A 21,518-nucleotide genomic window follows, 5' to 3' on the forward strand; every position below is an offset into this window, starting at 1 on the left:
CCCCCATGGGTACTAAGCCAGAGCACAAGGCTGGGGTGGGAGAGTAAGGGAAGGTAGGTGCCACAGACTGCTTTCATTACAGAGAGGAGCAGGCTCAGGAAGAGAGTGAGGACGTAGTGCTGTTTCTAGTCCTACCTCCCTAGGACAGAATCCTCACATAGCCAAGGGGTGTGTATGGGCATGTGTGCATGTGCATGCGTGTGTGTGCATGCGTGTGTGTGTGCATGTGCATGCGTGTGTGTGCATGCGTGTGTGTGCATGTGCATGCGTGTGTGCGCGCGCGCGTGTGCATGTGTGTGTGCCTGTGCGTGTGCATGTGTGCGTGTGTATGTGCATGCGTGTGTGTGTGCATGTGTGTGCGTGTGTGTGTGCCTGTGCGTGTGCATGCGTGTGTGTGCGTGCGTGCGTGCGTGCGTGTGCATGTGTGTGTGCGTGTGTGTGTGCCTGTGCGTGTGTGTGTGCGTGTGCATGCGTGTGTGTGTGCGCGTGCGTGTGTGTGTGTGTGTGTGTGTGTGCATGCGAGTGCATATAAATTCCCTTCCCACCTGGGCCTGGTGGAACTCCTGTTGAGGTTGACAGAAAAGACCCAAGGCCAAGTCTGATGTTTACTGAAAAGTCTCAGGACAACAGAGCCGTATGAAGGGGTGCTTCTGGGGAGAGACAGGAAAGACTCCAAGATTGTATTCAGGATGCTCAGAACTCTCTGAGGGGAGTCCATAGCTTCTCTACTAGATGGCCTCATTTCACTTCGGCATCTCTGCAGAGGACAAAAACCTTAGCAAGGGCAGGAACGACCTGACCTCACCCCCTCCACCCTACTGCTCTGCCCTGCTGACACTCACCATTCAGGATGTGGAATTGGTCTGCAGTCTCACAGAAACCTAGGGGACCAGGCAGTAGTAAGGGAGGATTGGGTGCCATCGGAGGATGACTGGGCTGGGGATACTCACCATACTTGGGAAAGAAAAAGATCTGGTCTTCTGTCAGGTTGGCTCCCCTGACTCGCTCCTCAAACGCATTCAGGGCAGAATCACTCACAGGCAGTGTGCGGGCTGTGGGATAGGCAGAGTTGCCGTGGTTTCGACAGGGCAGGGTGCCCAGGACACAGCCAGGTCAGCTACTCCCCACACCAGCCCCTGTGTAGCCATTCCTCTAGGGTGCCTGCTACTGAGACTATGGGGATAGAAAAGGAACAGGGTCTGTGTGCCCATCTGGGGTCACCCGGTCCATCAAGATGGATTCCAGGATGCAAAGCACAGGTGAAGTGTGAAAAGCATAAGGCCGTGTGTGACGGCAGGACTAGTACGCACTGTATAGTTTCACAGACAGCCTCCTCGCCTGCTCCAGATACAGGATGGCAAAGCTCTGGTAGTCGGTCTCAGCAACAACCACATGTACTGGCCCACGGGCCCGTGGAGCTAAGGCAGAACCACGGTAGCACATCATTCCCTTCCCCTCTGCCTCCAGCCACGAACCCTCTTGCTCGATGCCCTTGCCTCACCTTGGAGCAAGAAGCGGCCAGGGACCCCTGTGATTCCATAGAGTTGGCGCACCTGCCAGCAGATCCCGTCTCTGGGCAGGGGAAGAAGGAAAGTTATAAGAGGAGGCACCGAGGCTCTAAGAACTCCAACCCAGGAGTTGGGATAGTTATCTAGGCCACAGAAGAGCTAGAGATGAGGTTCAGGGTCAGGAGGGCAGGGTAAGGTGGGCTCAGAGTCTGGGCTGAAGATGGAGGCCCCACTGGTACTCACAGCTTTCGGAAGGTGCTGGCAGCCATAGCTGCACCCTGGGGAGCTATGTGCAATGTAGTGGCCTCAGCCCGGTGTCCCTGCTCCTGAAGAAAGCGGCATGCAGAGCCCACAGCCACAAGGAGCCATGTCCCTGCAAACTGAAAGTTGAGTATGAGGGGTCAGAGCTGAGGGAATGGGAAACCCTGGACCAATTCTGTCAAGCTAGGCAAGTTCTTGCTGCTCCTTTACCTACCCCAACTCACTTCCAGCTTTTACCTGCTGAGCATTGAAATTGGCCTGGGCCTGGATGGTGCTGATGGGGGATGTAGACCCATAAGGTTTTCGAGTCCTTTGGCCCAGCGAACTGGCCATCAAGATCAGGGTGAAGAATAAAACAGCCCCGGGGGACAGCATGGCCGTTCTGTGACAGTAGGTGATAGGACAGGGAGGTGGAGGGGTGCACTGTTCTAGGTCAGAGTCCACTGTCCAGTGCCACAGGAAGCACAGTCCAGAAGTCCACATCTGTCTTCCGATTATTGAACCCCCAACCCAAGCCAGGGTCCACCCTAGAACCTAGCCTTGACAGGAGCTTGGCATTGTGTCCCAAGTGCAAAGTTAGAGTTGTCCTCTGCACCCCTATTTCCACTTGAGGTCAGTGCTCAACCCTTTGCACGCAATAACTGTCTTTAAATCCACAACGAACAACATGCTCATAAAAAGCCATTTGTTCAAAGCTTAGCAGCAGAGAGAGCAAGGGCAGAGTCCCAAACCCGCCCAGCTGAGCCTGGCTCATTACAGCCGTCCTTTCGGGTACCCAGGAGCGAGTACTGTTCCTCGAGCCAGAAAGTAAGAGCGCACGCAGGCGCAGAGAGAGACGCAGGCCGAGAGTCAGAGCCTGAGGCGCAGGCGCAAGAGAGGGAACCATCGATGCCTCGGGGCTCTGGGCGTCGAGTCTGGCTCCTCTATAAAGACTCGGAGGCGGGGACTAGAGCGGCGGCGGAAGCCGGGCGCAGCGCAGCGGGCAGAGGCACCGCGGTGAGTCCCGGCTTTGGCCCCGCCGTGCTCACCTGTGTCATCTGCCCTGTCCCCAGTCACCGGCCTTGTGCCCCATTACTCCCAGTCCTGCGGTCACCAGCCTTTTGCCACTTTCGGTGTCCCTCGTCCCCGGTCCTGGCCTTCGTTTATTTTCTCGGGCCTGGTCCCGGTCGTGGGCCTCGCCCTGCCTTGTCCTACTTTAACTGGCCTTTGCTACCTTCACGGGCTTTGTTCACTGTCACCGTCTTTTCTCCTGCAATGTCTACACTTGTACAGCCTTTGGTGGCTTTATCTGGCCAGTGATAGCCTTGGTAGGTTGACGTCGTCCTAGTTCACCCACGGTGTTCAGTAGGTCACTGAAGGAGATGCTGCCCCGTCTAGCTAAGCGGCGTGGTCCCTGCTGTCTGCTCGCGACATTCATAAACCTCACTCACTCTTACCACCCTCCTGGCTAGGCTCTCTCCTGAAGCCACACGACAGCCATTGGGCAGCAGGAGCCCCTTCTCAGAAGAAAGTTAGCCCTGACCTGAAGTCCTGTGGCAGCAAGGTCAAAGACAGGGTGAGGTGCTAAAACTTGGACCTGCCAGTTTGGGCAGCCCAGACCTGTTTGCCTGCCTTGGTGCTCACATGTCTCTCTGGGCCCTGGAGCATTAGGGAAGGTGTCAAAGGCCCCCCACCTGAAAGGTATAAAGATGGGGCTGCACCCCCACCTTGCAGGTTGTATCTGGCCTAGTAGTACTCAGGTGCTTGCTGTCTGGCGCCCCTGGAGAATGTGAGGTGGTGCAACATTACCGTCTGGGTGCTTCAAGAAGTGTTGGGTGTGTGGTGGGGCAGTGCTACTTGTACACACACACAGGGACACACACACATCCCCCCTCCCCCTGCACATGCTCAGTGCAATGGAATTCTCGGCTGGGCAGTTGGTGGGGCTGGCTAGGACTGCCATGTCTGGAACCCCAGACCATCAGTCTCTCCCTGGGGTTGGGGGTGAGGAGGCCTGGGTTGAGAGCAGCCACTGGTGGGTTTCAGGACCGTCTGGGCAGAATGTCACGATGGATGAGGGGGGCATGCCCCTGCTCCCCGACAGCCTGGTCTACCAGATCTTCCTGAGCTTGGGCCCTGCAGATGTGCTGGCTGCTGGGCTGGTGTGCCGCCAGTGGCAGGCTGTCTCCCGGGACGAGTTCCTATGGAGGGAGCAGTTCTACCGCTACTACCAGGTGGCTCGCGATGTGCCCCGCCACCCAGGTCAGTACTTACACACCCTAAACCTGCTGGCCTTGGGCAGGGACTCATGGCCCAAGGACCTCACACATTGGTCACACTGGGGGAGAGGGAGTCTCTGTAGTTGAGACCTAATTAGTGAATAGTGAGTTCCAGAGTCCCTACAGAACAGCTCCGAGTAGCCATGCTGTCAGGAGTGACACTATATTGCCCACAGCGGCCACATCCTGGTATGAGGAGTTCCGGCGGCTCTATGACATGGTGCCCTGTGTGGAGGTGCAGACACTGAAGGAGCACACCGACCAGGTCCTGCACCTCAGCTTCTCCCACTCGGGGTACCAGTTTGCCTCCTGCTCCAAGGACTGCACAGTGAAGGTGAGGGTGCCTCTCCCATGCAGTAGAACTCAGTGGGAAGAGAAGCCAATGGTGAGAGAAGCAGAAAGGGCCACACAGGGCCTGGAGGCCTGGTCTGGACCACTCAAGACCCAAAGCTAAGAACAGCTCTAACCTCTAGTCAGCTATTGGTTCGATGTCCTAAGAGTGGGTGGTGAAGGCCTAAGCCAAGGTTCTTGCCCATGAGGACCCAGCACCCTCAATGGAGAAGAGTGAGGACTTCTGTGTGTGCTGCCCTGGTGCACTGGCCTGGTAATTACCCTGCAGCCTCTCTGGTACAGATCTGGAACAATGACCTGACCATCTCTCTGCTGCACAGTGCAGATATGAGGCCATACAACTGGAGTTACACCCAGTTCTCCCAGTTCAACCAGGATGACTCACTGTTGCTGGCCTCGGGGGTGTTCCTAGGGCCACATAACTCCTCCTCAGGCGAGATAGCTGTCATCAGCTTAGGTGAGTGTGGGCACCGGGCTGGGCTGCCTGTCCAGTTGTGCCCTGTCGGCAGCTTGCCCATCTGTGCCCTTCCCCCCAGACTCCTTCGCCCTGCTGTCGCGTGTGCGAAACAAGCCCTATGATGTGTTTGGCTGCTGGCTCACAGAAACCAGCCTCATCTCGGGGAACCTGCACCGCATTGGAGATGTCACCTCCTGCTCAGTGCTGTGGCTCAACAATGCCTTCCAGGTTCAGACCGGGACAGGGGCAGGCTGGGCGACAGGTGGGGTAGGGCAGGGCCCAGGGTAGGCTGCACCCCAGGCCTAGCCCTCTGGCCAGCACCCACCTGTTCTGGGCTTTGGATTATGTCCCACACAGGATGTGGAGTCAGAGAACGTCAACGTGGTAAAGCGGCTCTTTAAGATCCAGAACCTCAATGCCAGCACCATCCGCACCGTGATGGTGGCTGACTGCAGCCGCTTTGATAGCCCGGACCTCCTGCTGGATGCTGGTGACCAGGCTGGGCTCCCCTGCCGAGTCTTTGACCTAGGTGGGGACACTGAAGAAGAGGCCACTGACCCAGGTTTGCACACCTCTGGTTCTGGCCATGTCAAGGAAGGTTTACGGCGTGTGTTTGATAGCGTCCTGGATGGACATGGACAGCTGTCAGATTGTGCACTGGAGACCAAGGTGGCTGAGCTGCTGGCCCAGGGCCACACCAAGCCCCCAGAGTGTCCTGACGCTGACAGCAGGAACAAGTACCTCATCTTCACCACTGGCTGCCTCACGTACTCACCTCATCAGATCGGTAATGGTGGGCAGGGCAGGGCCGGGCCTGGGAGGGTCAGCAGCCATTGTGCTGCTCCCCGGACCAGCAAGGCCCCTTAGGTGAAGCTTGGCTCACGCACTGGGATACTGTTCTGGCCCTGGCACACTTGAGTAAGAGTGGTGGAAACCCAGGCGGAGATTGGTCAGCAAGTGAGCAGATGTGCAACTGTGCTTGAGTCTGAGTGTAGACAGTGTTTGTGGACTCTTAGGCCTGTTCTTGGATTGGGAGTGCCCTGGTGGTGATGTCCTTGCAGGCTCTGGATGACCCCTCACCCTGCTCTCCACGCAGGCATCAAGCAGATCCTGCCGCACCAGATGACAACTGCAGGGCCCGTGCTGGGCGAGGGCCGGGGCTCTGATGCCTTCTTTGATGCCCTGGACCATGTCATTGATGTGCATGGGCACATCATTGGCATGGGCCTGTCTCCCGATAACAGGTGGGCCCGGTGAGCTGGGGGCAGCACATACAGCCCTGTGTCCAATAGCTGGCTTGCACCTAACATGTGCCCCTTGCCCAGGTACCTGTATGTGAATAGCCGTGCCTGGCCCCCTGGCTCAGTGGTCGCCGACCCCATGCAGCCACCACCCATTGCAGAGGAGATTGACTTGCTGGTGTTTGATCTGAAGACCATGCGGGAGGTGAAGCGAGCTCTGCGAGCACACCGTGCCTACACACCCAATGATGAGTGCTTCTTCATCTTTCTGGATGTCAGCAGGGATTTTGTGGCCAGGTGTGGGCTCAGGTGGGCTCCGGGGCTTGGGTATGGGCTTCAGCAGATGGGAGTGGGCTCATCCAGATGCTATCCCGCAGTGGGGCTGAAGATCGGCATGGCTATATCTGGGACCGCCACTACAACATCTGCCTAGCCAAGCTGCGGCATGAGGATGTGGTCAACTCAGTGGCCTTTAGCCCCCAGGAGCAGGAGCTCTTGTTGACAGCCAGCGATGATGCCACTATCAAAGCCTGGCGCTCACCACGCATTGTTCGTGTCCTGCAGGCTCCACACCCACGCCCACGCCCCTTCTTCTCCTGGTTTGCCAGCCATAGGCGCTGAAGGCTTCAGTGATTTGAGCCATTGGAACCTCCTGGGGAAAATGTCCCCTGTGGTTCCTTACTGCCCTGGGACAGAGTAGCTTATAGCAGTAACGCCTTAGGAGGGGCATCCTGACCCCAACACACAACCTGCTCACTCAGCCGCAGGCTTAGCACTAGGGTAGGCCTTGTTGGCAGCACCAGAGACCCCATGTTAGCCTCTTGGCCGCCGTGGGGTACACGGGACACTGGAAACCCTGTTCACCTACCCTCTTCCCTTGGGTTGGCCAGCTCACATAGCCCCAAGCTGACCTCTGCCTGGTACCTTTCATACTCAGCCAAACCCACACCCTTGGCGTCTTGAGTGTACCCTGGGTGGCAGGCCACAGGCACCGGTCTCTGATAATTCGGGTCTTGCTACTGATGGAGTGGCCTGCAGTGGACCATGGGTGCTGCATGCTGCACTCATGAACTGTTTGGGCCTGAATAAACAGTTGGCAACAGCACATGTCATCTAGTCTGTTTATAGGGAGGGGCCCCAGGCCTTGCTGGCCAGTGTCATCCTGGTGATGTCTGCCTCAGGTCCTCTAGGTGTGTATCCCTTTGACTTCAGCCTGTGCACTGCTGTGAGAGCCAATGGCTGCAGGAAGATGGACCCGCCCAGCCTGGACAGTACCCAAAAGAGGGTGGGTTTTAGCACAGTTGGCTGCATCCTCTGGATGCTCCCAGAGCAGGGTGGGGGTGGGGATAGTGATGCAGATCTGTAATCCTTGCTCCTCCGGGAGCTGAGGCAGGAGGATGGGGAGTTAAAAGCCTGATTGGACTACAGAACAAATTCAAGGTTGATCTAGGCAACTTGGTTAGACCTTGGCTTAGAAAAGTAAGAGGTTTGGGGGTTGTGGTTTGTGGGGATAGTGCTTGCCTTCAGTTCAACTCTCGGTGCCACCATAACCCCCTCTGAAAATGTGTAAGGTGCCAGGGTGCAGGAGGGCAGCTCTAGGCTGTCCTGGGAGCTTACATGGTGTATGGTGCTGACAGTAGAGAAGATTTGGGACTCCAGCGGGGGCGGCCTCCAGAGTGACCAAAGTGACTGGGTGAGCAGCCTGTTACAGTGACATCTCATTTAAAAGCTGTCCTCTCATCAGGAACAGAAAACTTACACAGGGGACTGGATGGACGGACAGGGTAAGTGTCCTTGCAGGTCCAAGCTAGCAAGTGAGCACAGGTTACCTCCCATCCTGCATCTGGCTGCATCAAGGGGATTAGGACGGGTACCAGGCAGATGGCAGCAGAGAGCCAGGCCTGGTCTATGTGACCGTTGCAGTTGGAGGGCAAGTTGCAGTGAGCATCCATCAGCGTGGACAGTAGTGCCAGCAGGATAGGAGGCAGCCCTGCTGGACAGCACCTGGGTTCCTCAGAGGACAGCTGTGTGGAGGCTGGGATGTGGCATGGTGTGGAGCACCACGTCTAGCATGGTTCCCTCCCAGGGCCAAAGCACCAGTGCTAACCATTCTGCACAAGATGAGCATGAAACTGAATTCAGAGCCCATAAGAATCTTTTCTTGCCCTAGAGAGTAGACCAAGCTTGAGCGCAAATGTACTTCTGAGAAGTCCAGCAACTTCCCAGTAAAGACTTTGGATTTGACTGATTCAGAGTAAAAAGAGAACAGCAGTTTCTGTAGAACAGAAAGAACACATCACACAAAACCAGGGCATGTAGGAATTTGAAACTGAAGTGTGGAAACAGTAACAAACTACAAGTTCAGCCTTTTAAATGTTGGGCTTTACGCAGGACAGACAACATGGCTCAGCAAGGGAGCCTGTGGCCAAGCCTGTCTGACTGCTCCTCAGGTCCACACGCTGGGAGGAGAGAGCCTCTATGTGCCAGCCTTGGAGTGTGTGCCCCCATATGTACAAAATAAAAATATAACTTTAAAGGAGGAGGGGTACTCATACCTCACCTCCAGCTGCAGTGGTGAGAGGATCAGGGTTTAGAACTTGGCACATTAAACACATCCCTGTGAAAAGCAGCCCAGCCAGGAGAAGGTCTGACAGACAGTGCTTAGGGCTATGGGTCCACAGATGTGGCTCTAAGTGCAATGGCTGAGAGTCTGGAGACTGCAGGGCAGGAGGCAGCCAGTTAGCTGCCAGTGTTCACTCTAGCCTCCTGAACTGGGCAGCAGGGCCCAAAGAGCAGTCCTGAGCACTGCTGGCCCGTGAGCTGCTTGAAAGTGCCCCACATCCACAGTGTCTCCGGCACCACAGTCCCAAGGTGAGACTCCTTCCCCTGTATCTTGTTGCTATACGAGCCCTCCTGTGGTTCAGTCAGGGAGGGCAGGACAGGGCAGCCAGGTGGTTAGAATCCAATCACCTGGCTAAATGGCCAAACGAGGCCTAAAGGGGAGGCTGGGAAAAGTGGGGGAACAAGTTCAGTCTGAAGTACAGAGGTAACAACTGTGGGGGTTCTACATTTGACTAAAGCGAAATAACTCCCCGGAGACCACTGAAAACTTGGTATTCAAGTTTTTTCTTACATTTTTGGGCACCTGACGCAGCACTTTGGGGGCCAAAAGGCAACTTGCAGGAGTTGGTTCTCATGGTGATGTGGGTTCTGAGGATCGCCCCAGGTCACCAGGCTTAGCAAACACTTCACCTAATGAGCCTTCTCACTGGCCCTAAAGTGCAGTTTATAACCTTTAGAATACTGAAGCTACTATACAGAGAGAGAGTTAAAATTATAATAAACTAAAGTACACTAAATGGTCGAATAGCCATCCCATTATACGTAGGAAAACCAGAGAAGAGTGGAACACAAAATCTAAGCATATCAAAGGTCACATAAAAATAATCTTTTAATTTTTCCGCCAACAAGGTATCAATGTGTAGCCCAGGCTGGCCTCAAACTTGAGATCCTCCAGAAAAGTGGCATGGTAGAAGTGTCCCACCACACACAGCTCCAAATGAGTCCTGAATAAGAACTGTGATCCGACTCTGCCGTGACACCCGGCAGCAAGCCTGGACCCTCCCTAAATAAAGCCTGCAGCACAGCTGGGTTAGGGCACGGACAAGGGTCGCCCCAGGACCCAGGAGGGAGAGGCAGAGTCAGCACAGCGCTCTGCGGAGAGGGGGGCTTGTAGCAAGAGCCTCACATGGAGCAAAAAGTAAAGCAGCCCAGTGGGAGGGAGGCAGCTGTGACAGCCAGCATCCAGGACAGAGCTGCTGCCAACACAGCTGCATAGAACACTCCCGGGCACAAACAATAGGCAGAGGCTTGTCCTGGCCTTCCTTGGCTCCTGGTGACTTGTACCTATCTTGGTTTGTGGCAGTGCTCCTGTTCTGTCCTCACACAGGTGTCTGTCCCTTTAATCTGTCATGTTTGCTATGTGTGTCTAAGTCAAAAGCTCCACTTTTACAAAGCATCGGCCATAGTGGATTCTGAACTACTTTGATGACTTTTTTTTTAACTTGTTCATCATTCTAAGGACCCTAGTTCCCATTCCGAGGACCCGGTTCTCAGGGCACAGTTCAGGGTGTTGAACTCAGCCTCTGACAAGTGAACTGCGTTCACGGGACCGGTGTGCTTCCTACCCACTCAGGACACGCTCTTCTACAGTATCCACAGAGAAGCTACCAACAGACCACAGCTTAGGTCATCGAGCAAATCTCAACACTTCCAAGCTTTTATTTAAGGCTGAACATCCCTGTGTCTTAGTCCACTCTAACCAAACACCACAGCCTGAGCGGCTCACACGCAACACAAGCTTACTTCCTACAGTGCCAGGGGCTGCAAGTCCACGACCAGGTGCGAAGACCCGAGGCTCCCTGAGGGCTGTTTCCTAGGCAATCAAAGGCTCTCTCCTGACAAAACGCACACGGTGGAGGGCTGGGCACACTTCTCCAGGGCTACAACGGTTCTATTTTCATAATCCAATCACCTCCAAATACTGTCTCTTTGGAGGCAGGTTTCTACATATGAATTTGTGTGAGTCAAAAATCGTCAGTCCTGCCTGGCAGAGGTGGCTCTCCGGAGGCGGGGGTGTCAGCCTCAGGAACTCACACAGGTCTGTTGACTGCAGTTCTCCTAGGCAGGGGTTGCACCTAGCAGCACCCTACAATTTGGCAGCCCAACGATTTCCAAGATTTCACTAGGTATTGTCGATGGTCAGGGGTTTTGCCCCTGTAATGTCCAGTGCCCTCTCCTGATGGGGTCACTGTGGCTCAGATGCTGCAGGATCAACACCATGGGTAGGGGACAGCAAAAACATTTCAGATGTTTCTAGGGCTACCTTCTGGTACCCTGGCCAGAGTCTCCCTGGTCTCCCTGGCCACCCATGGACAGAAATCCAGGCCTTTTCTGGTCAGGTCCTCTAATCCTCCCAGCTCCAACCATTATCCAGTTCTAAAGCCACTTCCGTGCATCCACACCAGATACATGTTAAAAGCAAATTTTAAAAGCGTCTGTGGCCAGCCAGGGCTACACAGTGAGACTGCTTAAAACACAAAACCGCTTGGCTTGATGGTGCACACCTTTAATCCCAGCACTCAGGAGGCAGAGGCAGACACATTTCTGAGTTTGAGGCCAGCCTGGTCTCTATATACTATGTGAATTCCAGGGTGGCCAGGGCCACAAACAAAACCCAGTCTCAAAACAAAACATGGTATTTGTGTCAGGCACAGTGACTCTCAGCACTCAGGAGGCAGATGCAATTGGATCTCTATGAGTTCAATGCCAGCCTGGTCTACATAGCAAGTTCCAGGCCAGTCAAGATTACTTAGTGAGATCATGTCTCAAAAAATCAACCAACTAAAGGGATCTGTGTGTGTGTCTGTCAAGAAGTGGCCTCCTGGCTGGGGATTTAGCTCAGTGGTAGAGCGCTTGCCTAGAAAGCGCAAGGCCCTGGGTTCGGTCCCCAGCTCCGAAAAAAAAAAAAAAGAACCAAAAAAAAAAAAAAAAAAAAAGAAGAAGTGGCCTCCTGCTGCCTCCCCAAACGATGAGCCTCTCAGCCTAGGTCCTATCCAGTAGCTCACTTGTGGCCACCCAGGGCCATTATAGGTGCCAAGGGCCTGAGCCCCCGGTCCAGGAAAAGCACCCTAGAAAGTGCCGACTATTCAGGGGATACAGTGCCCCAGTACTTAGGCTTTCCAAGGCTGATCCTGGTCACTGATCCTGATCCTGGCTATGGGATGATGTCACAGGTGAGGCAGGTACAAGATAGAATGAGGCCTGTCATTGGACGAGAAGGAAGGATGGGCGGGAGAAAAGTTTGAGGGAAGAGGAGGAGACTGGTGCCGGACCTAGATTGGGTTTTAGACTCTTTTATTGTTATAATTTTACAACAACAGATGGTGAACCAGCGTGATGGGCGAGAATCCACTAGTAATCCTAAGAGTTGAGAGAAAGTTTTCTTTTCTTTTTTTTTTTGGTTCTTTTTTCCGGAGCTGGGGACCGAACCCAGGGCCTTGCGCTTCCTAGGCAAGCGCTCTGCCACTGAGCTAAATAAATCCCCAGCCCCGAAAGTTTTATTTTCTAAGTAAGACATCATGATGTCTCAAGTGCGGGAACGTTAAACACAGAAACACGAAGCAGCCTGGGCTGGCACGCTGTAGGTCCCCTGCTGTGTGAAAAAGCAATGGCAGCAGAGAGTTAGAGATAAAGCTGCTTTAGAAGTCCTTCAGGACACTCATATTCCTTCTAACGTGGGCTCCACGGGAATTTTGGGTTTAGATCCTAGTTAGACATGCTACTTCTTAATGACAGGTATTATTAAAAGGTGATTAAGTTTGTTTTTAGAAAGAAAAGAGTAAAGAGATTACCTGAATCAGGTGGGGATTTTCATCCATGGTTCGGAACTTAGGGAAAAATTAGTCACTAACTCCAAGTAGAGTATTGTGATATTTACAAGTTATTAAGTTTAAATAAATATCTGTGACTCCGGGTAGGAAGCTTAACAGATGGATATAGTGGGCTAAAGTCCTGGTTTGATATGTTGCTTATTGATATTGGAATTGATGGAAGGTATTTGGTTTGTTTTATGAATTACCCCCCTAAGGGCCATATGGCTCATTGATGCCGGCAAGTGAGGGTTTGTGGTTATTTTTGATATTTACCATAACAGGAAGCTCAGATTCTCTTAACATAGGCTCCATGGGAATTTCAGATTTATTTCCTGATATCACAGAGTACAAAAGCCTATCAGGCTTATTGTTTAATTGTTTAGCTTACTTCCTTTTTAAAAAATTGTTTAATCTTCAGAATGGGTGTGACTTTGAGTTTTATGGTTATATTATTCCTCTGGGAGAGAGAGCAAGATACAAGTTTTTCTGGTTACAGACTAAGGAACACAGTATTTTAAGAGAAAAATTTTGTCTTTGTATATTTAAAAAGTGTGATTAGGCTCTGGAAACCTCACAGAGTTGTACTGATCAGATTTGATAAAGGTAGACCGCCTGAAAAACTAGATTCAGGAGAATCAGACAAAAAGATATCTAGATTCTAAACTTTTGTCTTGAGAGTTGTATTTTGCAGAGTGTGCCTACTTGGATTCCTGGTCTCAAGGACTTTCAGCTGGGTCCAGTCAGGACACATCGGCTACAGCATTTGCTTCATTCTTCCTACCCCCTACCCCCAAGGATATCTCAACGCCCATGTACAGCTTGAAGAAGTTATGGAGGAGTCGTCGCCCCAATTCCCAGGACTTTGGGGGGGTGCTGAAAGTGGTTATTCTAAAGTTGTTTTTATGAGGAATTTAGAAATGGTTGTAATTTGACAGGGAGGAATTAGCTAGATTGAGTTATACAGTCATAATCTCATTTGGTAGATAGGCTGGGATCTTATCTTTGCTTTGGTATAGAATTTATTTGTCAAAAAAGTTTAAGTAAAAAAGTACAAGGTTTAGAGCCAGTCCTTCTATGGATGTCATAACAGACTTTCTGAGTTGATTACACATGTGAGTTAAGGGCCAAATAGCAAATTCAGGGCTCTGACTTTGTGAGAGAACTTTCAAGATAATATTAAGGTATAAAGACAACAGTCCAGATTACCTTATATAGATGGTTTTCAAAAACGTCAGAAATAAAATTTGAGATTTAAAGTTATTTATCTTTTGTTGAGACATATCTGCTCCTAACAGTTACCTTTGGTGGATTTAATGAAGAATTTGAACATCTCTACCTCCAGATGAGGCAATACTTTGTGGCTAGGCAGCCACTGGACAAAACTGCCTGTTTCATCTGCAGACTAATATGTCCAGAAAAGGACAAATTATGCAGAATAGTTGACTGATGAGCTCTGCCAAGACAGGGTGATCAGCCCTTCAAAATCTGCATTTCAAGAGTCTGTCAGTTGATTTTGGGCCAGAAGGCTGAAGACTTGTGCTCACATGTTGCTAACAGGGGACTGTGCTAGTGGAGATTTGTCTCTACAACCTCTCAGTTCTGGAAGCCATGTTAGGCTTCCTATGTGTATAGATATTTGGTCATTCAAAGATTTCTGATGGGGTTCAAGACGGATTATAATCTCATAGCCCATCAGGCTGTTTAACTCTGAAAATACATATTTTATTAGTTATCAGATAGTATACAAGCTAGCCAGGATATAATATAGATTTTAAGCCTTTCTTAAGCTGGAATGGATAACTAAATGTTCTGTTCAACTGATAGAGTGTTGGACTGGGTGTTAGATATATTTTATGCTCTTAATTACAAAATGATAATAGTTGTGCTCAGCTTATATTTGAGAAAAAAAGTTTCTTTTTAATTAGACTAAAAGGGCAAAATGTGGGATGATGTCACAGGTGAGGCAGGTACAAGATAGAATGAGGCCTGTCATTGGAGGAGGAGGAAGGATGGGCGGGAGAAAAGTTTGAGGGAAGGGAAGGAGACTGGGACTGAAAGGAGGGCAGAGGGAAGGCAGAGAAGCCGCCTCTGAGAGAGAACATGGAGGCTGACGTTAAGACTCCATGCTGTACTGTTTTTATGTACTTACAGGCTGTTCTGAATGTTCTTAAGGGATGGATGTGTACCGGGCTTTGTATGTTTAGGTGGGCAATTATATCTTATCAATTGGATCAAAGGTTACTGTGTTGAGTGTTCTTTCATGTGCAAATTTAAGGGGCGGCTGGGCTGGGCTGCCAGGGAGTTGGGATGTGTGTTTCTGGCACGGACACCTGCCTTGGTAACTAGATAGGTAGAGAGATTGCTGTCAGACTCAGAGAGTAGCCATCGGCAGTGTGATATGGGATGGAGCAAAGCGGGTGAGACGCTTTGCTGACTGAGATGAAGACATCTACCAGATATCTTGGGGCACTGAGGTGCCAGACCTAGTGGGGGGGGGGCAAAAGACAGCTTTTATTTTTTATATTGTTACAACAACAACTGGCTATCCACTTCACTCTCCCATTCATGGGCACCGTGTTTGCGTCCTCTCGCCAACTGGCAAATTCTGCCATCCCACCCCACCCCTAACTTCCAGCAGTATGCTCACTGATGGCCTGGTTCATTCTGACCAATGCAGGGCTCTGTGGTACCAGGCTCAAGTTTGCCTCCCTAGCCCTTTACTCCGTCCCACAGAGCTTCCCTGACCCCAAAACTGTCACTTGCACAAAACAGAAAACAAATCCCAAGCAGCTACCATCACCAATACAAAATAAAGACAGAGAGGGAAGGCCCCGGGTGTTAGCTTCTGGTCTCCACATGCACAGGCACTGCATGTGCCTATACACACTTAAAACAAAACCCTCCCACTAACAAGTACATAAGAACACACAGTAGACCTCCATATCTCTAGCAGGCCTGAACGCCAGCAGCGCTGTGCTCAGGTGCTCACTAGGTAAAACAAGGTCACAGTAGAAGGCCTCTGCACACGTCCTCTGGTCCCTGAGATGGGCAAGAGGCCAAGCGTGCAGGAGACCAAGTGGAAATGCTGGAAAGAATAGGTCAGGAGGGAAGCCGATGCCAGGACGGTATGAGATTTCATCAACACCAAGAACTTACAACTTATCAATCGCAGAGTTTAAAACTTACGAATTGCTTAGCTTTGGAAAACTTTCCATTTACTTACTTCAGGATCTCAGTTAAAGCAGGACACTGAAATGTAGAATTAATCCAAACCCTACACCTTGTGCAAACAAATAAGGAGCAACGTACCCAACTGTCACATGAGAAACACTGTAATGACTAGAGATCAAAACAGAAAACTGTCATATTTGATGTTGGCAAAGAATTTTAGAGGCTTAGGGAGACAGTTCCACTGGTAAAGCATTTACAAGGCAAGCATGAGGACCTGAACTCAATCTCCAGAAGTTTTACACACACACACACACACACACACACACACACACACACAGCTGGGAGTGACCTGGGTGGCAGTAGTGGTGCACACTCCGGAGGCAGGGGCAGTCAGATCTCGAAGTTCAAGGCCAGCCTGGTCTACAGAGTGAGTTCTAGGATAGCCAGGGCTACACAGAGAAACCCTGTCTTGATAAATAAAACAAAACAAAAGGAAACAAAACAAGTTGGGAGTGGTAGTGTGTGCTTATAATTAATTCTACCACCAGGGACACAGAGATGTGGTCCCTGGTGCTTAATGGCCAACCTAGTATTCCAGGCCAGCAAAAGGCTCGGGTCTCCGAAAAAGGTGACTGGTCCCTGAGGAATACCTGAACACACCTCTCTCCAGAAGTGCACGTGCCATGCATGCTTGTGTGGCACATGGTATGTGGGCTCTTCCTTCCAGCATCTCCACTCTGCCTCCTGCACACGTGGCCTCCTGCCCATCTCAGGGAGCAGAGGACGCCTTCTACTGTGACCTTGTTGTACCTAGTGAGCACCCGAGCACACAATAGGCCTCCAGTGTCTCTTCGGCAGGCCTGAATGCCAACAGCGCTGTGCTTGTGTGACACACAAGTCTCAGACAGGATACTGAAAGCATAACCCACACCAAGCACTGCTCAACAGCTCATCAAAACCACACGCTTTCCTACAGAGCAGACACGAGATGAAAAGATGAAGCTAAAAAAAAATTCCAAATGTTATATATTCAACCAGGCTTGCGTCTAGAACAGGTCTCAAGCTCAACCCTAAGAAAATATGCAACTTAAAAGCAGGTAAAGCACATGGGAATTTAAACCATGGCGAGATGCGACGTGTTGGTTAGCGACTGCTCTGAAAGCAGTGTGAGGCCCAAGTGCTGCTGCGGCTGCAGAGCGACAAGAAGGCAGCTCGCATGGCACTTCACCGAGAACACAGCCACACCAGGGGTGGGTAACCTGTAGCCCCAGCTATTCTGGAGGTCGAGGGAGAGGAGCCGCTGAGTCTGAGATCAGACTGGGCAGCACAGGACGCCTATCTCAGTAAGGAAAAGAATGGGATGAAATGCATTTTCTATGGGGCATGGTACTCTAATCCCAGCACCTCGGAGTCTAAGGCAGGAGGATTATGAGCATGAGACCAACATGGACTAGACAGTAAGACCCTGCAGCAAAAAATGTATTTAGAGCTTGGAGATGCACATCAGCGAAGTGCTTGCCTCACAGGCCAGTGCTCTTATTCAGAATCCCAGCACTCTGCGGGACCTCTGTGAGCGTCGCCAGCCTGGTCTAGAGGGAGTTCCAGGACAGCCAACGGTACAAGGTGAGACCCTGTCCCCCAAATAGATGATTGATAGATAGATGGATGGATGGATGGATGGATGGATGGATGGATGGATAGATAGGCAGGTAGATGACAGATAGCAGACATAGACAGATGACAGACTGCATAGACCTACCTGGTCTGGTGCTGTGCCTATAACCCTGGCATTTGAGAGGTGTCTCAAAAATAAAACAAGCCTCACGAACTTAACACATGACCCAGCAGCTCCACTCTTCGGGTAAACATTTGAGAAATGCAGCTTGCTTCATGACAATCCCAAAATACAGCCGTCACCCTGCAAAAACCTGAAAACCACCCCAGTAAGTTCCCACAGGTGAGCAAACAGACACATTCACACAGCGGGACACTAGCCTGGGAAGGAAACATTGGACAGATGGTTTTGGTTTTTTTTTTCCTTCACGTCTCATTGTATAGCCCTGACTGGCCTGAACTTGCTATGCAAAGCAGCCTAGACTTGAACTCACAGAAATCCAGCCGTGTCTCTGCCTCCAAGTGCTAGGATTAACGGTGTGCGCCATCACACCGTTACATACAATGCTCTTTAAAAAGACAGCCTGAGTGTGCTTAATGGTTTTATGTCAATGTGACACAAACTAAAGTCACCAGGAAGCAATACCCTCATGGCTTCTGTATCAGCTCCTGCCTCCAGTTCTTGGCCTGACTGAGTTCTTGTCCTGACTTGCTTTGGTCATGGTGTTTCAGCACAGCAATGGGAACCCTAAGACAGGAGGTCAGACAAGTCCTTGCAGTGGTTGCCAAGCAGGAGGTCTGGGTGGATGGAGACTCATCTACACCACGTTTACCATGGGCTTACACCTCACCATGAAGAAAATCTGATTGTGTTAATGACGTTTACTCTACTGGCTATTTAAGCTATAAAAGGTGACAGACCAAGTGGTGGTGTTTCGACAGGTGACAGGACGCGCGGTCTGAAGTGCTAGAAAAGACTAATAAAAAGAAAAAAGAAAAGAAAAACCATCGGGTAGGAGGCTAGCCACATGCCTGCAATCTCGGCACTCAGGGGAGCTCCGTCAGTCTGAAGTCGTCCTGCTCTACTCTACAGCTTCAGGCCAGCCACGGTCACGGCTGAGACTGTTTCAAAGTGGGGATGTGGGGGACAAGCAAGCAAAGGAAGAAAATGAAGGCAGGAGGCAGGGGTTGTAAAGCGCCCTCTTTGAATATTTAAAATGACTAAGTATTATAAAAACATGAGTGAACACAAGGGGCAAACAGGGCCCACATTGTTTTCCCTGGGGCTGGAGAGATGGCTCAGCTTTTAAGAGCACTTCTTGGGGGCTGGGGATTTAGCTCAGTGGTAGAGCGCTTGCCTAGCAAGTGCAAGGCCCTGGGTTCGGTCCCCAGCTCTGAAAAAAAAAAAAAAAAGAGCACTTCTTGGGGCTGGGGATTTAGCTCAGTGGTAGAGCGCTTACCTAGGAAGCGCAAGGCCCTGGGTTCGGTCCCCAGCTCCGAAAAAAAGAACCAAAAAAAAAAAAAAAAAGAAAAAAAAGAAAAAAAAAAGCACTTCTTGCCATTGCAAAGGACAGACCCTGGTCCCCAGCACCCAAATTAGGTGGGTCATAATGGCCTGACTCCATCCTCCAGGAGTCCCATGCCCTCTTCTGGCCTTTCTAGGCACCTGCATACAGATGTGCACACATGTACACAGAAAAATAAAAGCTTTAGAGGCTGCACATAGTACACATACACACATACCAGGCATGTACATAGTACACATACATACATACCAGACATGCACAGAGTACATGTACATACATGAATGCAAGCACATAGTACACATACATTCCAGGCATGCACAGAGTACATGTACATACATGAATGCATGCACATAGTACACATCATACATACCAGACATGCACAGAGTACATGTACATACATGAATGCAAGCACATAGTACACATACATACATACCAGGCATGCACAGAGTACATGTACATACATGAATGCAAGCACATAGTACACATACATACATACCAGGCATGCACAGAGTACATGTACATACATGAATGCATGCATGCACTCACACACACACCTGGGTGTGTTGGTGCTCAGGAGGCAGAGGCAGGTGGATCTCTGAGTTGAAGGCCAACCTGGTCTACACAGTGAGTTATAGGATTACCAGAGCTCCACAGAGTGATCCTGCCACAGAAAAAAAAAGTCAAAAACAATTTCTTGGCAGATTATACAATGGTATAACCAGTGCTGGGCACTTTCGTTTTTCATTGTTCTGGGGTTTGTTTGCATGTTTGTTTAAGGCAGGGTTTTAAATGTAGCCAACACTGGCCTTGAACTTTCAATCCTTCTAGCTCTGTGCTGAGATTACAGAAATATAACACCATAACAGGTTATTTGACAGTTTCTAAAGAGCTGAACATACAACCTAGTAGTTTCACTAGACTTGCACACAAACACAAAAGCAAACCTTCCCCGCAGCATTTTATAGCAGTCAGGAAGTAAACAGCTCAAATGTCTAACTGAAATCAACCACAAGTGTATTCTGGGTACACAAGAAAACATCTGGCATCAAATGTCCTAACGGGCTGGGGAGATGGCTCGCAAGTATGCAGAGCAGAGTTCTGGCCCCCAGCAGCCGTGTATTTGTCAGACAAGTATGGTGGTGCCTGCAATGTCAGCACGCGGAAGGCAGAAGGGAGAGTGACGGCAGACGCTAGCCAACTGCAGGATTTCACACGGGTACCCACACGTGTGTACACGGGTACCCACATAGGTGTACACATGCACACCACAGAAAAATGACCTACACAAGTGGGGCAGTGGTGGCTCACACCTTTGGCACTCAGGAGGCAGAGGCAGGTAGTAGATCTGACCAGACTGGTCTAGAGTGAGTTCCAGGACAGTCAGGGCTACACAGAGAAACCCTGCCTCACAAACCAGAAAGATTCCTAGCATGTTCTAACATGGATGAACCTTGAAACATCATGCCAGAAGGCACTGATTCTATTAACATTATCCCAAATGTGGCACACGAGGACAGGAGGCAGTGGTGTGGTTAGAGGGCAATGACAGTGACTGTAAAATCTGTGGGCCTGTGAGGTGCAGGTAGCCGGTCCCCTCCTTGGGAGGGGATGCACAGCAGAGCACATCTGCTCGGGAGCTGTGTCCAGAGAGCTGGTTTGGCTGAATCCCCTTCCCTGTTGCTTACTAAGGCAGAGGGCAATTCCACATCGGCCTCATTCGACAGCAATCTGACTTACGAGGCTCTGCTCAGAAGCTCCCTACCCACAGGGAACTGATAGGCAGGAGGGCTGACCACCCTCTGACAGGTTCCGATTCTTTGTCACGACTCCTTTCCTCACACTGACCTATGGATTCTGTTCTTTTTGTTCTCGTGTGAAAGGATCTCACCCTGTAGTACTACTGGCCTTCAACACATTTCCACCTGCCTCTGTCTATTCGGTCCCAGGACTAAGGATGTGTGCCGCCATGCCGGGCCCTTTGTCGTTCCCTTCTCTTCCCAGTCCACCTCCAGCTCCTGTGTGCTGGATGCAACTCAGGGCCGTGAGCGTGGGATGCCCTCGGCCCCTTTCCTTCAGTGTGACTGTCAGTCCACCACTTTGGGACTAGACATACAGCTGAGTTGGGAGGGAGCTTGTAGGAGGCCTGGAGCCTGACAACCCCAGTACCAAATCACCCAGGCACTGGGGTCGGGGTGGGGGATACGCTTTTTATTTTGTTTTTCAAGACAGGGTTTTTCTCTGTGTAGCCCCGGCTGTCCTGGAACTCACTCTGCAGCCCAGGCTGGCCTCGGAAGTTAGAGACCTACCTGCCTTCTGGGATTAAAGACACGCACCACCACTGCCCCACTAGCTTTGAGTTTTTCCACATCAAAAAGTTCAAACACAACCAAGGATCAGTGTTAGAAAGATCAGAAACTTATACAAAGCAGGAAGAAACTAAGTAGAAAAAATAGACAGATATGGGCGATTTCTACGGAGAAATCCTAGAGCAATAATCCTGGTAAAATGTCCACCAGAGTCCTCAGAGAAGTGCCAGTTACTCCAGAACCCATGTAAAATGCTGGGGTACTGCCCAATGCTCTAAGGCCCTAGATGCAGAGCAGAGTGGAGCAGAGCAGGGCAACATGTCTAAGAGATAACCCTGTAATCAAGCCAGCTCTTCTGGGGTCACAAGGTGACAGGCAGGCCTAGAACTTA

The 21,518-nt window shown here is 50.9% G+C and overlaps 2 protein-coding genes across 9 annotated transcripts; one reads left to right on the forward strand and one right to left on the reverse strand.

Moving 5' to 3' along the window:
- Positions 1-591: 591 nt before the first annotated feature.
- On the reverse strand, positions 592-2,176 carry C8g (complement C8 gamma chain). Of its 2 annotated transcripts, NM_001399303.1 has the most exons (7): positions 2,007-2,176; positions 1,752-1,888; positions 1,502-1,572; positions 1,311-1,418; positions 951-1,052; positions 843-881; positions 592-757 (listed from the first exon to the last, which is right to left on the reverse strand). In NM_001399303.1, exons 1-7 carry the CDS (start codon positions 2,142-2,144, stop codon positions 744-746), a joined length of 609 nt encoding a protein of 202 aa, NP_001386232.1. In that variant the 5' UTR covers positions 2,145-2,176; the 3' UTR covers positions 592-743. The 2 variants fall into 2 exon arrangements, with proteins under 2 accessions (NP_001386232.1, NP_001386233.1); NM_001399304.1 differs by lacking the exon at positions 1,311-1,418.
- Positions 2,177-2,613: 437 nt separating this feature from the next.
- On the forward strand, positions 2,614-7,181 carry Fbxw5 (F-box and WD repeat domain containing 5). 7 transcript variants are annotated; one of them, XM_006233624.5, is made up of 10 exons: positions 2,614-2,765; positions 3,221-3,324; positions 3,795-4,010; positions 4,204-4,361; positions 4,661-4,835; positions 4,915-5,063; positions 5,193-5,622; positions 5,932-6,079; positions 6,161-6,373; positions 6,454-7,181. In XM_006233624.5, exons 3-10 carry the CDS (start codon positions 3,818-3,820, stop codon positions 6,695-6,697), a joined length of 1,710 nt encoding a protein of 569 aa, XP_006233686.1. In that variant the 5' UTR covers positions 2,614-2,765; positions 3,221-3,324; positions 3,795-3,817; the 3' UTR covers positions 6,698-7,181. The 7 variants fall into 7 exon arrangements, with proteins under 7 accessions (XP_006233686.1, XP_006233688.1, XP_006233687.1 ...); XM_006233625.4 differs by having other exon boundaries at positions 2,716-3,076; XM_006233626.5 differs by lacking the exon at positions 3,221-3,324 and having other exon boundaries at positions 2,626-2,765.
- Positions 7,182-21,518: the final 14,337 nt, after the last annotated feature.

The sequence above is a fragment of the Rattus norvegicus genome, chromosome 3 (genome assembly GCF_036323735.1).
Source record: "Rattus norvegicus strain BN/NHsdMcwi chromosome 3, GRCr8, whole genome shotgun sequence".
Taxonomy (NCBI): domain Eukaryota; kingdom Metazoa; phylum Chordata; class Mammalia; order Rodentia; family Muridae; genus Rattus; species Rattus norvegicus.